Genomic DNA, 18419 nt, shown 5'->3' with positions numbered 1-18419 from the left:
GGAAGTATTAAACTTCAAACTTCAAATCAATTTTTAGAATGTATCTCATTTACCTCAAAACATTTTTATAGAGTAATACTCAAATTGGAAACATCTACTCTTTTAGTAAATGTATATAAAAGCATTTGTACATATGGGTTAGATTTATACTAAATATATAGTTTACAAGAAATTAACAACAAGAGGTTGGCTAAATTAAAATATCATTTTGTGCAAAGTTGAAGAACTAAATAAAAATTAATTAGTAGCAAATAGGAGAGAATGAAAGTATTATGAAATGAGGCTTATTAAGTGAAATGTAATCTCAAATTAATTTCATATTTCCACCTAACACATATATTATATGATTGATCAAATTAGGCTCTATTGTATATATCCATTGCATATATAACTATACATCATCATTTATTATTATTATTATTATTTTTAAAATACAACCTATAGATAGTTTTAAAATATGAATGTAGGCTCATGCCAAAACAACATTCAAATCCATATGATTACAATGGAAGCATTAAGAAAGACAAGGAAATAATAATTATCATAAAATATATGTAAAAGCATATAGATAGTGGTGGCTTGAAGATATGTATATATATATATATATATGTATGTCGTTGGAGCTTAGCATAAAACAGCTGTTTGTTTGACCTTTTAAAACATTAATGAAGCAGATTAAGCTTTGGGTACTAAATAAAAAGTGATTAATGATAGTATTAGGAGTTGGAATCCAGAAGAGAAAAAACTTAAACTTTGCCATATGAAAGTTTATGAAAGGCTCATTCTCTTCTCTTGTGTGCTTTATCCACTAACTCCAAGAAGAGTTATTAATTAGTTCCATAAACTTTTCAACCCACTTAATGCACCTTACCAACCACACATCCTCTCTCTTAATTATCCTTTTTTTTCTTTGTGTATTCTACTCTCTAGTATTTTTTTAAAAAAAGACTCAAAGCCAGAGAGATTGAGAGTAGATAATCGCCTAGATCATCTCTTGTCTTCTTCAAAAATTTGATTATCCCTTAGTCTAAGATAATCTATAATTTTATTGTCAGCATGTCTCTTATGTTACATTGAACTTCTTCGAAACTAAGGACGTCGTATTAGTCTTGAAAGCAAGAATGAGCTGAGAGGTGGGTGTTGACTCAAAGCTCCAACTCCCAATTCTTCATGACTTAACTTCGGTTTGATTCATTTTCCTATCTAGGCTCGAAATTACATCAAATATGTTTTGAAATGTAAACGGGATAACTATATATCTTTCTTAAACTTATATACAGGTAAATATAAAGAGTAAAAAGTTATATATATATGTAAGATGAGGTAATTAAATAAACAAAAAAGGTATTGTGGAATTGGATAGAGAGAAGGTTGAGTTTGAGAAGTTCACTTTTAGTTTGACCAATTCTTTTGGTGAACACTTTCCTTTTGAAATAAAAAAAAGGAATAATAATGAAAATATTTGTAGGGTCAAATGGTTTCTAATTTTCTATGTCCCCTCGAAATTTTGTCTCTCTTAATGGTGAGTTGAAGCTTTTAATTTTGAAAATGCCCAAAAAATTTCTCTCCCATATATAGAAATTAAAAAGGTACCTTCCCTTCCCTAACACACACACACATGTGTATATAGTCGGTTGCATGTGGGTCATATAAAACCCTTTTTCATTTTTCCCTCTTTGTCTTATCTTAATTAATTTAAATCTTTATTAATAAAAACTTTATAGATTACTATTCAAAAGATATGATCATTATCATATGCTTTATTGGTAGGGTTTTAGGTGAGATTCTAGTGTTTCTCCAAACATATAAATAAGGTCCAAATTATTCCATACTTACTTTTCTAGCTTCTACCCTTTTATTTATCATGTAATTGTGCACTAGTTTATTTTGATATTTTGATAAATCTAACATTTATATAAATACATGCATGATAATTATAATGAATCTAAATTAATTTACTAAATGTGTCCATTCAAAAGTTTGATTGATAATATTTTGATAAACTTTGTGAATCGTGAGAAATATCAAATATAAACTTTAAAAAGAGTCCACTTGATTCTTAAAACTTTCTATTTTATGTTCAATAAGTTCTTATAATTTAGATTTTATACATCAATAAGTCCTTTAACCTATTCAACATTTTAAAGAAAGAAATTGAAAGTTGATGTATTAGAAAGAACAATATTTAATTGAATGTTGTTTAAAAGAGACGCGTACGAATATATGTTTTGTCATTTCTTATGGTTGTCGTATAATTGTATGTAGACTTAAGTTTATCATAATCCTATCAACTTAAGTTATTATGAATCGATAGTAATTTGACCTATAAACTTTTCACATAGACAATTGTCGAAATGATTTATATATCAATTTAAAGGACATAAAAAATCCAGTGATGGAGGTTGAAACACTATACAGATACACATACGTGACATGATGTATTGATAGAAATATCGATTTTCTTTCTCACCTTGACGTATTTGTATATTTCATAGATTAACACGACAAACAATTTTAGCACCTATCTCAACCATAATTCTTTGTTAAATTTACACAGTAGTAGTAGGACATCTACCCAATTAATTTTATAACCCATGAGGCTTATCCATATATGTTTATTTCATTCCATGAGTCAACAGAGATAAATATATAAAATATATATTTATAAATCTCTAATTTGTTTTATATTTCCGATTTTCACATTTGGTCTCACATGATTAAATATTTAGCTTTCTCATTAAATTCTATATATGAATTAAGCCAATGGGGTGCTAAGGGCGGCTACATCCAATATGCTTTTTCTAAAAGTGTTACCAACCACAATATTAGATTGTGCTTTCCTTTCCATTACATTAACCTTTTGTTTTTTAAGTTTTAGGTAAAATACTCTTTTGCCCATTTCCCTTTTTAACTTATTAAAAAAATATAGTTTCAACTATTGTTTTATCAAATATGATTGACGTTTAATTCTCGTGTTTTGATTCTGTATAAATATTTACCTTGATTATTCTTGTGCTTATTTTAAAAATGATCATTTCGATCTCTAAAAGATAAGTAAAAATGAAACTAAAAGAACATAAAATGTCACCTTATGAAAATATAGAAACATGACAAATGAACATTTCGAAAGTATAAGAGGTAAAACGAACTAAAGTTATTAAACTTAGAGACTAAAATGAACATCTAAATTAGTATTTGAACTAAATATTCATTATATGTTATTTCTTAATGTTTCTCGAATATTTCATCACTTTAGTTTTTATTGTTTAATTTGAAGATCCTTTCACTTTTAGTATTTATGTGAACACTTTTTAATTCAGCTTCACGGTTAGTGTAACGCTCTGAACTTAGAAAAGAGCCATGAATGAATCAGTATCACATCCAAATGATCAGAGAGATTCTAAGAACATAAAAAGTAAGTTAAGAAATATTCAAAAGAATTAAAAGTTATTACTTATACCAACAATTCCTTTTCGGTCATTCGATCATAGGAACTCCAAGGTTAAGCTGTACTTAATTTGGAACAATTCTAGTTTGGTGATCGAAACTTTTCTAGAATATATGCGCATGAGTATGTTGCCACCAGGATACAGGAGGAATGTCAGAGATCTAAATTTCGAAGAATGTTAAAATTAATCAGTTGGTATGCAAAATTGAAGAGTTCATAATCATAACCATGAGATTTCTCCTTTAAATTTCATTTGATTTAGCCAAATTGTATGATAATTAAAGTTGACGACAAACTACTTCTCTTACTTAAATGACAGAGTTGAAAAATGTAAATGATCTATTAATGATTTTGGGTTTGTACATATAATTTATTATTTTGCCAATTATAAAATGATAAATTAAGCAAATTCTTAAAACGTAACAAATCCTAAAAGAAAACATTAGCTAAAAATATTGAAACATATCATCTATATAAAAGAAGACGTGATGTCTAACAAACAACTTAAACTATATTCAATATCCCTAAGATAACATAGACTACTTTAATAATAATCATTATTATCAAATACACACATAATCAACCAATCAAATCAATAAAAAAGACCAACTATATAATATATATATATATAGCTAGAATTTACTACAAATCAAATGTATTTTAAAATTATACAAAAAGGAGATTAGAATGTCCTAGCTTTTATCTAGAGTGTAGATATATAAACATTTGTGTAATTAATGTATATAATAACTTCAGTAAGATGACATCAGTTTGTGACTCATATTATAATCACAACCACTGATTCCATGGCGTGTGGATTATATTACTTTGCTTTCATAAGATGAATATATTAAATTAAATTGATCATATATTAATTGTAAATCAGATAGAGATATTTTTTTTTCTTGTATTGTAATATCCAAAAGCTTGTGGGCTCCATTCACAAATTTCCAAGACTTCAGCCACCTGATTGCAAAACCGCGTCCCTCTACAGTTCCCTTGCCTTCTGCAATTTTCCTCTTCTTCTTCTTCTTCTTCTTCTTCCTCTTCTGATGGAGATTCATTTTTCTCCATCACTTTCAATCCCCATTTCTTTTTTATTTATTATTCTTTTCACCTTTTTAAAATATATAATTCAAAAAACAAAAGCTTAAGCAACTACTTGGAAGCTCACTCCTTGCCATGAGAAGTGTCCACGTTTCATTTGGAACTCATTAACACATCCATTTATCTTTTTTTTTTTTCTCTCTATATATACTCTTTAACTCCTTCACTTACTTCCCCAATAATCAAAATTTACACAAACAGAGAATTACAAAAGGGACAAATTTATTACTACATACATTTTAATTCATTGCATTTATTGTTGTGTGTTATTGTTTGCGTGCATGGGAGAGCCCAGCTCAATGAGGAGTCATGGCGCAGCCACGTCGAGCTACCGTGGTGTTCGGAAGAGGAAATGGGGGAAATGGGTGTCGGAGATTCGTGAACCAGGAAAGAAGACGAGGATATGGTTGGGGAGCTTTGAGACCCCGGAGATGGCGGCGACGGCCTATGATGTAGCTGCTTATCACTTTCGTGGTCGTGATGCTCGCCTCAACTTCCCACATCTTGTCAACTCTCTCCCTTTCCCTCTTAGCTCCACTCCTGATGACATTCGTCTGGCTGCCCATGAGGCAGCTTTACGGGTTCGAACAACGCCTGTTGTTGCATCGTCTGATGATCAGCTGGGTGACGAAACTTCCACCTTGGGGCTTGCGCCAGTCACTGTCCGATTGTCGCCGAGCCAAATTCAGGCGATTAATGAGTCGACCTTGGATTCGCCTAAGATGTGGATGCAAATGTCGTCGGAGAGTTTGCTTATGGATCAAGAGTTTTCAAATGGTAATGTGTTTGTTGATCATGACATGCAGGATTATGATCAGATGTGGGAGAATATGCATAATGATTCACTTTGGGATCCTTAGAGTCATTGGGTGGTAACATTATTTTTTAAAAAAATTTAAAAATAGAACAATGACACATCATTTTTACAAAAGAAAAGAAAAAGATAATTTGAATTTGGGTTGTGTGTTTAATTAACTAAGTTATACTTTGACCATGATTAATTAATTAGGATTAAGCAAGGTGGATTTACTCAAAGATAGATAGATTAGTTAAGAAAATTAATTATTAGGAAATAATTGATTTGGAGTCAAATAAAGGAAAAGGGTATACTTTTCTTTTTACTCTTTCCTTTTTTTTTTTTTTCCAATACAAAATTTACAATATAACCATCAATTTGATTATAGAATTAGAAAACTATAGTAAAGTTGATAGTAATTTTGCAGTTTGAAATACAAAACCAAAAGGGAGTGATTGAGTGTGTTTTTGAGGTGAGAGCCAAATTGTGTCAATTCATGGAAAAGGAAAAAGAAGGGTTTTGGTGAACCTAAATTTGGATATCATGGAATTTGGGTATTTTTTCTTTATGGATTTTGAGATTTAAATTAGATTATTGTGGCATTTCATGGGGTCCATATCAACCACACTTTTAATTAGAATATTGGTTACCCTAATAAGGCTATGTATGTGGGAGAAAAATAGAGTGTGGAGTGTGTGCTTTTTTTGTCCAATCACTTTTGTATAATATAATATATTGTTAAATGAAGTTTCATTATTACCATTTACAATATTATTCATTCTGCCCTTACTTCTTTCTCTCTCTTATTCAATAGTTTTTTCTTTAAGATCTCTCTCTCTCTCTCTCTCTATATATATATATAACAATTAAATCAAATCAAATCATTATAAAATGGATCACAAATTTCTCTTTTTCTTTTTGAGAGTATATTAGATAATATATGGAACAAAGAGTTCAAATCTAATTACAATGTTTTAAAAGAAGTAAAAGATATATATGTCATAATTGCACGTTAAAGTCTATCCTTTTCAAATAAATCAAAGAGGTTGGATTTCTTCAACTTCCATTATCAAACTAAAAAAATAGATGAGAATTATAATAGACAAAATATTTAATTTTAATCTCATGTAATTAATCCAGAATTAAAAACATGCCATACTCTTTTTTAGACATTATTTTAAATAATAAATTTTACTATCTATTAATAATAGTAGACAATGATAGACAATAATAGATTATTAATAATAAATAATAACGTTTTGTTATATAGGTAAATATTTTGGTTAATTTTACTATGTTTGAAAACAACATAATTTTTAATATTTAATATACATTTTGTTTTGTCTCTAATATTTTTAAATTGTAGTTTTGTATCTAGATTTTTAAAACCTATATTTTAAACCCCTTTCACAACGTTTTGATTTTTGAAAATTTGTTTATGGTTTTCAATTTTTAAAAAACAAAAAACATATAATTATAGTTACAATTTTAGATTTTTTTTGTCTAAATAAAAGAATTAAAAACTACTTTTTTATTTTATTTTTAATAAAATCTACTGGATGGTAGTTGATTTTTTTCAAGATTAAAAAAAAAAAATTGTATCAAATTACAAAAAAATACACATATTTTTTTTAATATCGCGAACCTTGAGTTATCAGATGATAATCATATAATAATAATAGAGTTATCGATTTTTAAATTTGTTATTTTTACAATTTATACATAAGCTCTGTTATTATAAACTTTTTTACTATTTTGGTTGAAACTCCTTGAAAAAATATATATAAAAAAATATTTGTTTTGAAGTGAAGATGATATTTTATAATAATTATTTCCACTTATATTATTGTTTGATCATATAAATGATTTTTGTTTAAGAAAAAGAAATGGAGTATACACGGATAAGCAAAGTAATGGCTTTGAGTTGGGTTCCATACTCCATATTAACTCCATACCCAATAGTAATATAAATGCATCATAACAAGTGGTGGTCATAAACACTTCCAATCCCCATACCAAATCAATCATTTCATACCCAATATGTACATAATGTCCCTTTTTCATCCATAAATATCTATATATCTCTATCTACCTATACCCCTAATACACATAAATGGGGACTGCCAAACACACATATATATATATATATATATATCTACAACTTTATGTTTGACATTTAAAGATTGACCTCCAAGGTGGATGCATGAGGAAGTTAAGTTATCTTGTGAAATGTTTTAAATTGGTAATGAATATATTGGATAATATATACTAAATACAATATATATACTTACATATAAAATTTGAATCCAAACAAACACAAACACTGTGGAGAAGACTTTGATATATTTAGATGAGATTGAAATATGTTAAATGCCTATATTTTACGTTGAACTACTTTAGATAATAGAAGAATTCTCTCTAAGTAAGGAGTCTTTCCTTTTCAATTTGTTCTACATATCTTGTTTCAATCGTGTTCATAGTTTTGATATTTGAAATACACAAACAATTAATGAGGATTTGTGAATGTATGTCCATGAAATTTGAATGTAAGTTGATGATTATTTCTATTTCATAATTAGGCTAATCAAGTGTTGACTGATGGATACTAATTAACCTTTAATTTAAACCACATAAGGGTGAATTTAATTACAATTGAATCAAAGTGGTTGTGTGTGATCATATTGGGGAGAGATTTTAGGTATTTCCTCCTTCAAGAACCCTTTCCCTTGCTTTTAAGGCCTGCATGGTCCATACATTTATGGAAAGCATTAAAACCACAATCATGACTACAACTTTATGTTTAATTTGATAACGTAGATGAGAAGATAACACAACAATAATAACTATTATTAATTAATTGGTTCAAATAAATTATTTTTATATGTGACGAGTAAGTCTACATTCATTCTCTAATTTCAATAGCTTAAACTTTTTTAAACTTTCAATTTTGATTCATATATTTTCAAAATGTCCATTTTATATACTTTTAATTAGCTAATTTTGTTCATTTTGGTCCTCAAACTTTCAATCATTTTTTAAAAAGGGAGGGAGAAAGAGGGAGAGAGAGACCTGTTGATGCCAATTAGTGAAAGTGGTAATGAGAGCAAAAAGGAAGGTTTGAAGAGTAGCTCCTGAAACCAAACCAATCCAAAGCCCTTTGACTCTCAAATGTACAACAAAAGCCAACACTGCTGCCAATGGAATCCCAACTATATAATATGATCCCAAATTCACATATGCACCTAAATTTTGCCATCCACTTCCTCTTGCAACACCTAATTAAATAAATAAACGATGACGAAACACGATTGTTTTGTTTGACAGGAGGATGAAAGGTGTAATTTATTAGAATGATTTTAAACACATTCATAAAGATATTATTATATTATGGCATACCTGAAAGGACACCGAGGAAACTATCAATGAGAATGGAGAGGCAAATCAAAGGCCACATGGAAGCAATGTTATTGGCAATTTCAGTGTCACTTGTGAATGCATATCCCAAGAACTTATGACATCCAAACAGAGTTAAACTCACTACAATTGATTCAATGATTCCAAGAACACCCACTACCTTCACAGCTACTTTAGCTCCCTCTGGATTTCCAGCTCCTAGTTCATTTGATACTCTTGTGCTATACACACACACATATATATATTTACATGTATTATACTGTATAAATCACAGAGAAATTGAATTGAGATACACTTCAGTGAGAAACTCTTCAATTTTATGATGTGTTACATGATTTTCCATTGTTCTTTTCTTTTTTTCTGCTAAGCTTAGATATTTTCATGTGTATATAGTAGGGTATAGAAATATGCTAGAAAATGACAAAACCAAAAAAAAAAAAGGGAAAAATATAGAACTCACCTTACTGTGGCCCCCAACCCATATGGTATGAAATAATGCAAATAAGTGATTGAGAAACTGCCCAAATACCATCCACAAAAAATAAAGAAAAAGAGAGTTAAAACACTTTAGTCTTTAGATCTTTTCAAATCTTCTCAACATCAAAACTAAAAGGCATAAAGAAATTAAATAATACCATATGGAAAGCACGGAAGCCTCCACCTTAGGATTTGGTAAAAGCCCAGAAAGCAAAAGAATAACTTCATAAGACCACCACTCAAGGCTATGAAAAAAAGAAAGAGAACACATATCAAATCAAATCGAACCAAATCAAACCCAGATGATCAAATATCTATCACTTACCAAACCATCAAGGCAGAAGGAAGGGCAAGTCGAATGAACTTAGGGATACTCGAGATAGCCTCACTTGAGAATGGAGCTCGAGTCTTGTTACAAGAAGGAGAGAAGAAGATATAAAGACAGAGAAAAAGAGCATTGAGCCAATAAGATATGCCAAGAGCCAAAGCAGCTCCGATAACTTTGAAGTTGAAATGAACAACAAGAAGCCAACAAATGGGGATATGCAAAGAGAGTGTAACAAATGAGAAAAAGAGCAAAGGAAGGATCAAGCTTTGAGTGAGGAGATAGCGCATAAGAGATTGAAGAATTGCATAGGCAAAGAGGTTTGGAATGAGAAAAATTGAGTAACTTCTTGCCACAGAAGAAATTGAAGGGTCTTGGCCAGTCAAAATCAGTAATTTATCTGTGAAAAACCATAATATAGAGATTGGCAAACAAACTAAAAGGAGAGAAATGATGCAACTATAAGTATAAATTCCAAGCTTATGATATTGTTCTGCTCCATATGCTTGTCCACATAGAGTTTCTAAAGCTCCAGCCATTCCTAGCTGCAACAATAACAACAATCATATACAAAATATTAGAAGATATATCCCATAATGCAATTTTTCTTTTTTTTATTGTAATTGTCTTTTGGAATCAGCAGGTGATAAACTATATCACTAGAAAGAGTTTTATTATAGTAATTATATTAAAATCTTACAATACACATAATCATTAGTCATTAGTTCTAAAATATCATATACCATTGTAATTATTATATGAAACAATTTTAGAAATAATAATTACATGTGTAACACCATTTTAAAAAAATTATAAATATACAAAGTTTAGTGATATTTTTTTTTTACAAATATTGTTATTACCTATATTAATATTATGGATTTAATTTTTATATTTACAACTATTTCATATGTATTTTTTGTACGTGAAAGGAGTAATCAAACATTTAGGTTGCTGTCAATATTTTTATTTAATTCAACAGAGTTAGTGATATACACAAATAAAATTAAAGAAAAAACAACTTTTTTTAATCAATTGTAAACATGAAATATTTGACATTTGTTAATTTATTTAATAAAAAGAAATTTACAATTTTGAAAATATAAGGAGATATAATAAACATTTTACAAGCATAATAAGTAGCTCAAGGAATATTAGAGAAAAGAGAGAGGAAAAGGAAAGAGAATAAATGAGAGAAAGAAAAAACACTTAAAAAGGAAATAAATAGTAAAGGATGAAAGGAACTAATTAATATGGGAAGTTAGCAGACAAAAAAAAAATAAATTAACCGAGCCCATGTTACCTATATTTTATAATCGTAAAAATAACAAATTTAAAAGCAGATTATGATCCGATTACTATTTGATTACAGTCTAATAGTATCAATTACTAGTCATATTTGTCAAATTTACGATATGCAAAAAACAGAGGTGTTATGAACTATTTTTTTCTAAATTTTTTTGTCGTCCAATGCAATTTTTTATTTAATATAATAATGGAAAAGAGAGAGAAATATATATATATATACACATGAGACTAACTAGAAAGTTATAGAAAAATTGAATATAACTCATTCATGAATGTGTGTTAATTAAAAGTAAGATTTGTGGTAACTTTTTCCTACCTTCAATGGTATATACTTAAAAAGTGTACAAAAAATTAAAAAAGAGAAAAAGATAAAAACACGTTTTATCATAACAATTTTGTTTCTTTTTCTCTAATGTGTTATTGGTTTGTTAAAGTTAAACTTATCTATACAACTTTATCACTATTATTTTCAACAAATTTTTATCTTAAACCAAAATCAAAAGAGAAAAGAAAAGAAATAGTTTCAAAAAGTTATTTCTTATTTAAGATAAGGTGAAAACTACAATTGAGAAATTAGATAACAAACATAAATTTTGAAAACAAAAAGCTAAAAAAAGGAAATCATAGTCTACCTTAATCTGTCAAATTCCTTTTTCCATTCATTAAGATAATAACAATGAAATAGTGAGAAGCAGTGGATGGAAATAAGAATAGATATCAATATCATAAAAGACAGCCATAGGCTGCTGCGCAGGAAGACAAGTTCTATATCGTAAAAGATAGAAGAAAAGGGAGGATGAGATTAATTACGAGGAGGCTAAATCCAGTAACTCGAACAAAGGAAACGGCAATGGAGACACCGGAAAGCAAAAGCTCGTCGCTGAGATGACCGATGACGATGACAGTGACGACCTGCAGAAGGTACTGAAGAAGAAGGGCTGTGATTATGGGAACTCCTAAAAGGCTCACCTTCTTCACTTCCTTTGTGTAATTTCTCCATTTTTCTCTCATTCTCTTCTTCCAAAATTTTCCTTCCAATTCCCAAACTGATTCCCCCAAAGAAAGGAGATCAATAGTTTATGATACAAATTCCAAAACTACATTCATTTGATGCATTTAATGGGACTAATTGAAGTTTGGACCCACACCAACACTCTCTTTTAAGTTAATTGTCTTTTCCCATCGCATCCAATCCCACATTGCTTCCGAATCTAAACTATGCTTTCAATTAGCTAAAGACAGATTTCATTTCATTAAAATAAAAACAAAAGTCATTCCTTAGAATCCCTTTTAAAAAATAAAAATGAAAAAACGAGCTCGTGACACCTATTATTTTTTCATATTGCGAATGTGATAAAATTAGTGATATCAGACGAAAAACATAAAACTATCAGAAAGCTATCAAAAAAATAATTTACTACATTTACAATTTAAAAAAATGTAGTAACATAAATTCTATTATTATTATTATTATCATCAGCTATTTTTGTCTGAATCCCTTTAAGATGTTTACATACAACAATTCATTTCTAAATAACAAATATAGAAAAATCTAATACACGTCTACAAGTGATATGATTTATCACTAATAGAGTCTTAATAGTGATATGATCAATTATCAATAAAATAGATATGTTAAAAGGTATAAAAAATAAAAAATAAAACAATTATAGTGATTAAGAATAAAATCTAAAATTCTATTTAACTCGAAACTCTTTTACCTTTTCCAATTATTCTATATATGTAATGTGAGATTGCAATTAAAAATAAATTTATAAATATTTTAGTTTGTGCTACACGTGAAGAAAATAATAATAGATTTGTTTTAACACAACTTATATAATATAATAATTGAAGTAAATATGAAAAAAACCAATAGAAAAATAACAATAATTTTCTTCAATGCAATATTTTCTTTATATTATTGTATAAGGATTTTACATTTTTGTCCCTTTAATAAAAAGTGATGTGGTCTCATCTTTGATTGATAAAGGTGTTTACTTTGTCCACAAAGAAAACTTTTCTTCCCCCAAAAAAGAAAAATACTTTTTGTTCTCAAAATTCTTTAAAAGATCAAAGATAATTAGGAGAGAAAAACTAAAACGAACTTAATTCCTAAACAAATCAAGATATGATTAATAGAACTTAATAATGTTTCCAAAAGAACAAAGGTTGTAACGTATTTCGATACATATATAAAGTTAAGTTGCCAACGTTATTATATCTAAATTTCATGAGAAACTAATCACATGTAATAAGTGATGAACATCAACGTCACTTTATAACTTTTACAAAGAATTGTTATTACTATTATTATTTCTTTTAGAGAGATCATTAATTAAAGGATCAAATCTCAATGATATATGTAATAATTAATTACTGGAAATACATAGTAACTTACGAATGGGAAATTTAGACGTCAAATGGAACAAACACCAAGCTCAATTGATCATTAGAATGAAAAATGACCAACATATATAATTGTTGCCTCTAAGGACGCAATCTAAGTAACGTCGAGGGAGCAATGTTGCAAGAGAATATTCCTTCGACGTGACACATAATTGTTGAGATTGATGAAGGATGGGTGTTGAAAATCGAAATTATTCTCTATCTATTTCGTTGACGAAGCCAACACACTATTAGTGATCCACATACATTTCTATGTGAGCTTTATCAAAAAGACTCAACAAGTGGACATAAATGTTGAACGGGGATGAAATAAGAACGTTACGAAGTAACTTGTTTTGAAACCATTTTAAATCACCAATTCAACCCAAAAGCTTAGCTGATAGGTGAAGATACAAAAATTTAACTTTAACTAGATGCACACATTTAATTTTGGAAGAAGTGTTGCTAATGAAAATTGAACTTTAACCACGTGTTGTATTTTTGTTAATGCTCAAATGTGCTGGCAGATCAAAAGCTCTGTGAACATGGATTCATCGACATAGACAAAAATTCTTATAAAAACATATAGAGTTATGGTCCAATTGAAATATATGTATCGTATAGAATGATTGCATCAATGAAAATGTGGGAAATGAGATTAGGAAAGTGTTAAAAGAAAGAAAAGGACTTACAAGAACACTACATCCAGTGACATTGATGAAGGATGAAGCAATGGAAAGTCCAGAAAGCAAAAGTTCATCTCCAAGATGTCCAACCATCATCACTCCAACAATTTGCATTCCATACTGCAAAACTGTGCTAGCAGCCAATGGAGCTGCTATGAAGCTCACTTTCTTCAACTCTTTTCTATAAACCCACAATTTTTCTCTCATTTTCTCACTAAACAAACACACACATATGAATCTTTAACCACCTTTTTTTCTTTCCTTTGCCTTCTCTCACCCTATCTCTTAAAATAGAAAACACATAAAAATGGAAAATTGAGATAGGATGATCTCTATAAGTATATGGAATCTGACACATGAAAGCATTGAACTTAGGGTCCACAACTTTAATGAATCCTATTTCAATTTCCACTAAACCTCATGGTATACAATCGAAGTAAGTTAGATAATGGTTGTTAGGAACATTGACATTTGCACTACTAAGGATTTAATTTTGGAAGCATTTGCTTGCAACTCTCTATTTTTATATTCCTAGAAATTTAAGGTTGTTCAAGTTAATTTCTATATATACATATATAAATTAAAGAAAAAAATTGGACAGAAATGAATATATGTAATGTTTTTTTTATCCTATATCTTATAAAATTGTATGATCTCAAAAAACATTATTGTTAAAAAAAAATTCAAAATATGGTACATCTTCACATGCAAATAATTGTCTTATACTACATTTTAGGTCGTTTGCCTTTTGCAACGTAAGAAAAAGTAAGACATCCTTTAAGTTTTTTCAAATACTTATGATGGTATCTCTTTACATCAAGTTATTTCAACACTTCTCTTCTCTTAAAGATGGTATCTCTTTAGATCATCAAACTTGGTTTTGTAAACTTTAATATCGATATTAGATTACAAAACGTTTTAATCTCAAAATTTGGAACCTCATGTGAAATCCAATAGATAGACTAATCCATAAGAAAATTGATTATCATGGTGTTAATTGAACCAATAAAAAAAAATAAGGGTAGATGGAAGTGTGACAAACTTTATCCATTCCTAGTTGTCTCAAATAGAAAATGTGTATTTGAGTTAACTAAGTGGATGTCATTATTGGTTTTAGGCCGAGTAGACAGACACCATTAACTCACCAAAAGGAAGATCTGTGTTCTTTCTTTGAGTTAATGGAACTTGAAAAAAGTTTGTAGTAAAGAAGAAATCTCTTTAATATTCCCCCTCTCCCCTTTATTAACCACTACAAATTGTTCCATTACAAGAACAAAAGGAGAGGATAATAATTAGATATCTATCTTAAATTAACGTTTTCATACTATTGAATTTATTTATTTTGGTTTGAAGATATCTATTTCAATTCCTCTTTTGCAAGTTTCAAACACATGTGATCGATTTAATAATCCCAACTTATTTTCTAACAGTGAGCTGAATGATTAAGTTTCCTATGTGTCTAGTGATAATAATGAGTATGTAAGAAATAATACTCTACATGCATGGCAATCATATTCCATTAATAATGGTCAATTTGATAGTAAATGTGAATGATTTCGAAATTGCTTCATAAGATGAAGAGCATGAAACTAATTTTGTGGGATTGTTGGGTAATTTTATATGTACAATACTATTCAGACATTAGAAGAGGCAGTATTTAAGAAAAAAAAGGTACAGAAACAAACCTTCCAACACGAAGATCAAGGCGGGTTGTGAAGTTGGATTTCAACGATTCGCCAAAACAAGAATGAACTGCAAGGGTTATCAACTTTTACGCAATTTTCTTCTACTCAATTATCCATCTAACCTAGATCAAAAGCATGAACCTACCCTCTAAAAACGTCTCTCAAAAGTAAAAGACTAGAAAAATACGTTTTAATAAAATTCTGTAAAACTTTCGACAGTATCTCCTTTGAAAAATGAACTAACTACAACTCAAAAAGAAAATGGTTCACACCTCTAAGTTTATAATCTCAAAATAAACATGGGTGTATCTCATCATATACTCCTCATAATCATCCAGAGAAGTGCGATAATGAAAAATAGAAACAATGAAATTACGAAGTGCGATAATGAAAAATAGAAACAATGAAATTACAACCAACCGCAATATAATCAAAAGTATGATAATTAATATTTATAAACTCAAAAGAATTAAGATTATAAATATTAATTTAGTGACCATCTTTGTATATGGTAATTATGAAACCATAATGACGATATTTAAAGTTTTTAAACCAAATTAAAATATTTAAATTAAGACTTTCATGACTAAAGAAAATGTATTAAAGTTAGTTTTTGTTATTTAACTTCATGAATGTTGAGAGATTATTTTTTTTAGTGGTAGGAGATTGCAAATAAAATTGAAATGATGATTTTTTTTATTGACAATAACATGATTTATGCTTCCTCATCATATCACAACAAGATGATGATGGTGCTGTTGACATAGTGTATGCCCATAGACATACTCTCATCTCATCTGGGTTGCACGTCGCTGCATTTGTCAACTAAGCTTCTTTTACAAATACCACCAACGACAATACTAAAAAGAAAAAACTTGTCATAGAAGAAACTTTATTCATTCTAGATGGTTTTAAAGAGACTAATATATTGTGAAAGATAAGAAAAATAATTGAATTGTATTGGATAAATGATTCAACAATTATTTTATAGACTCGTATCAAGGAATGTTCATTTTACATTTTAAGAAAAATGGTTTGCTCCAACTTTTTGGCTATTTATGTGCTATGTATTTAAGCCAATTGGTATTATTTGTTAGTTTGTTAATTAGCTTATTTTAGTTATTTGGTTCTAAACATTGCTCTACCCACGTTGAGTGTTGAACATATACTCGTAGCACTTAGACTACTCAGACTACTCAAGTAGACCATACTCACACTATTAGCATCTAAGTGAAAACCCAAGTTCAACATCAATTGCTCCAACGAATTAGCTTGAACGGAGATCGTATCTCATATTCAACTACAACGCTAAGCCTAGGTAGTTGACCGTATTATTAAAAATAATTTCTATATTCATGTCCATGACAAGTCATCCCTTAAATAAAAACTTAATCCAATTGGCTAATCTCACTCTTAGTGCACTACCCTAACTCTTAATCTAATTTGATAATCCTTTCTACGAAATAGTTATTTAATCATAAACTTGAAGTCCAATGTCACTTCAATCCAAAACTCTTAGATCCTAACTTTTCTTTTTAGGCCGTCCATAGTCTATAGTCTTCCATGTGTTTTTTCCCAATTTCATTTGTATAGGCAAACTTTCTTTTGCCTAGTTCCATGTTCTTGGCAAATCCGTTCATCCTTTAAATAAAAACTTAATTGAATCGATTAATCTCACATTTAGTGGGCTATCTCACCACTTAATCTAATTTAATAAACCTTTCTTTACAAAATGGCAAGAGTTATTTTAATCCTAAACTTGGAGTTCAATGTCACACTTCAATTCAAAACTCTCAAATCATATTTTTTTTCTTTTTAGGCTGTCAATAGTCCTTCATTTGTCTTTTTCCAATTTCATTTGTAAAGTTAAAATTCTTTTTGCCTATGTCTATGACCATGACAAATCAACTCATTTATTAAATAATAACTTAATTGAATTGACAAATCTCACTCTTAACACACTATCTCCAAACAATGACCAAAGTTATTTAATACTAAATTTGAAGTCTAATATCACACTTCAATCCAAAACTTTCATATCCTAACTTTTCTTTTTGGGCCGTTTATAGACCCCATGTGTCTTTTTTTCCAATTTTATTTGTATTGCCCAATTTTTTTCTTATATCAATATCCACAACAAATTTTCCCATCCCTTAAATAAAAACATAACCCAATATGTTATTCTCATTCTCGTATGATCCTTCATACGTCCATTGTAGTCCCTCCAATTTGTTAAACCATTATTGTCTTTAATACAAAACTTGAAGTCCAATATCACACTTCAGTCCAAGACGCTAATATCATAATTTCGTGCTGTTTATAGTCCTTCATATGTCCCTTCTCAATTTCATTTGTATAGCCAAACTTCATTTTGTCTATATCCATGTCCACAGCAAAGCAACCCATCATCACTTAAATAAAAACTTGATCCAATGAGTTACTCTCACTTTTAGAGCGGTATTTGAACACTTGATCCAATTTTGGAACTCTCTCTTCAAAAAATTTGATACTTAATGAGCTCTTCGAAATACATTGGCAGATTGTTTAGAACACTTGTTACCTTTCCGTAATACTCTCTCTTCAACATTTGGGAGATTGGGCTACAAAGCAAACAGAGTTTTATGAAGGAAGTTGAGCGTGGTAAATGATCGAGGTGCTTGAGCATTCCATATTTCCATGCTTCATCCTACGCTCACTCTCAGACTTATTTTGTAACAATAGTCCTTTTGCGACAATCCAAGATGGGGCAGTTTTTTATAAACTCTCAGCCTTTTGGATCTTTCAG

General features: G+C 29.2%; 2 protein-coding genes across 4 annotated transcripts; one reads left to right on the top strand and one right to left on the bottom strand.

Moving 5' to 3' along the window:
• Positions 1-4407: 4407 nt before the first annotated feature.
• On the top strand, positions 4408-6140 carry LOC101207243 (ethylene-responsive transcription factor ERF021). The gene has a single exon (XM_004141587.3). The coding sequence runs from the start codon at positions 4837-4839 to the stop codon at positions 5413-5415; it is 579 nt and encodes a 192-aa protein (XP_004141635.1). The 5' UTR covers positions 4408-4836; the 3' UTR covers positions 5416-6140.
• A 1630-nt stretch (positions 6141-7770) lies between these two features.
• Positions 7771-14238, bottom strand: LOC101205435 (protein DETOXIFICATION 8). 3 transcript variants are annotated; one of them, XM_031884987.1, is made up of 8 exons: positions 13956-14148; positions 11686-11921; positions 9568-10112; positions 9401-9487; positions 9226-9282; positions 8748-8986; positions 8421-8626; positions 7771-8090 (listed from the first exon to the last, which is right to left on the bottom strand). In XM_031884987.1, the coding sequence occupies exons 2-8, from the start codon at positions 11884-11886 to the stop codon at positions 8046-8048; spliced, it is 1380 nt and encodes a 459-aa protein (XP_031740847.1). In that variant the 5' UTR covers positions 11887-11921; positions 13956-14148; the 3' UTR covers positions 7771-8045. The 3 variants fall into 3 exon arrangements, with proteins under 3 accessions (XP_031740847.1, XP_004141549.1, XP_031740846.1); XM_004141501.3 differs by lacking the exon at positions 11686-11921 and having other exon boundaries at positions 13956-14238; XM_031884986.1 differs by lacking the exon at positions 13956-14148 and having other exon boundaries at positions 11686-12169.
• Between the last annotated feature and the right edge of the window lie 4181 nt (positions 14239-18419).

The sequence above is a fragment of the Cucumis sativus genome, chromosome 5, assembly GCF_000004075.3.
Source record: "Cucumis sativus cultivar 9930 chromosome 5, Cucumber_9930_V3, whole genome shotgun sequence".
Taxonomy (NCBI): Eukaryota; Viridiplantae; Streptophyta; class Magnoliopsida; order Cucurbitales; family Cucurbitaceae; genus Cucumis; species Cucumis sativus.
This window is presented reverse-complemented; position numbering and strand designations above follow the sequence as displayed.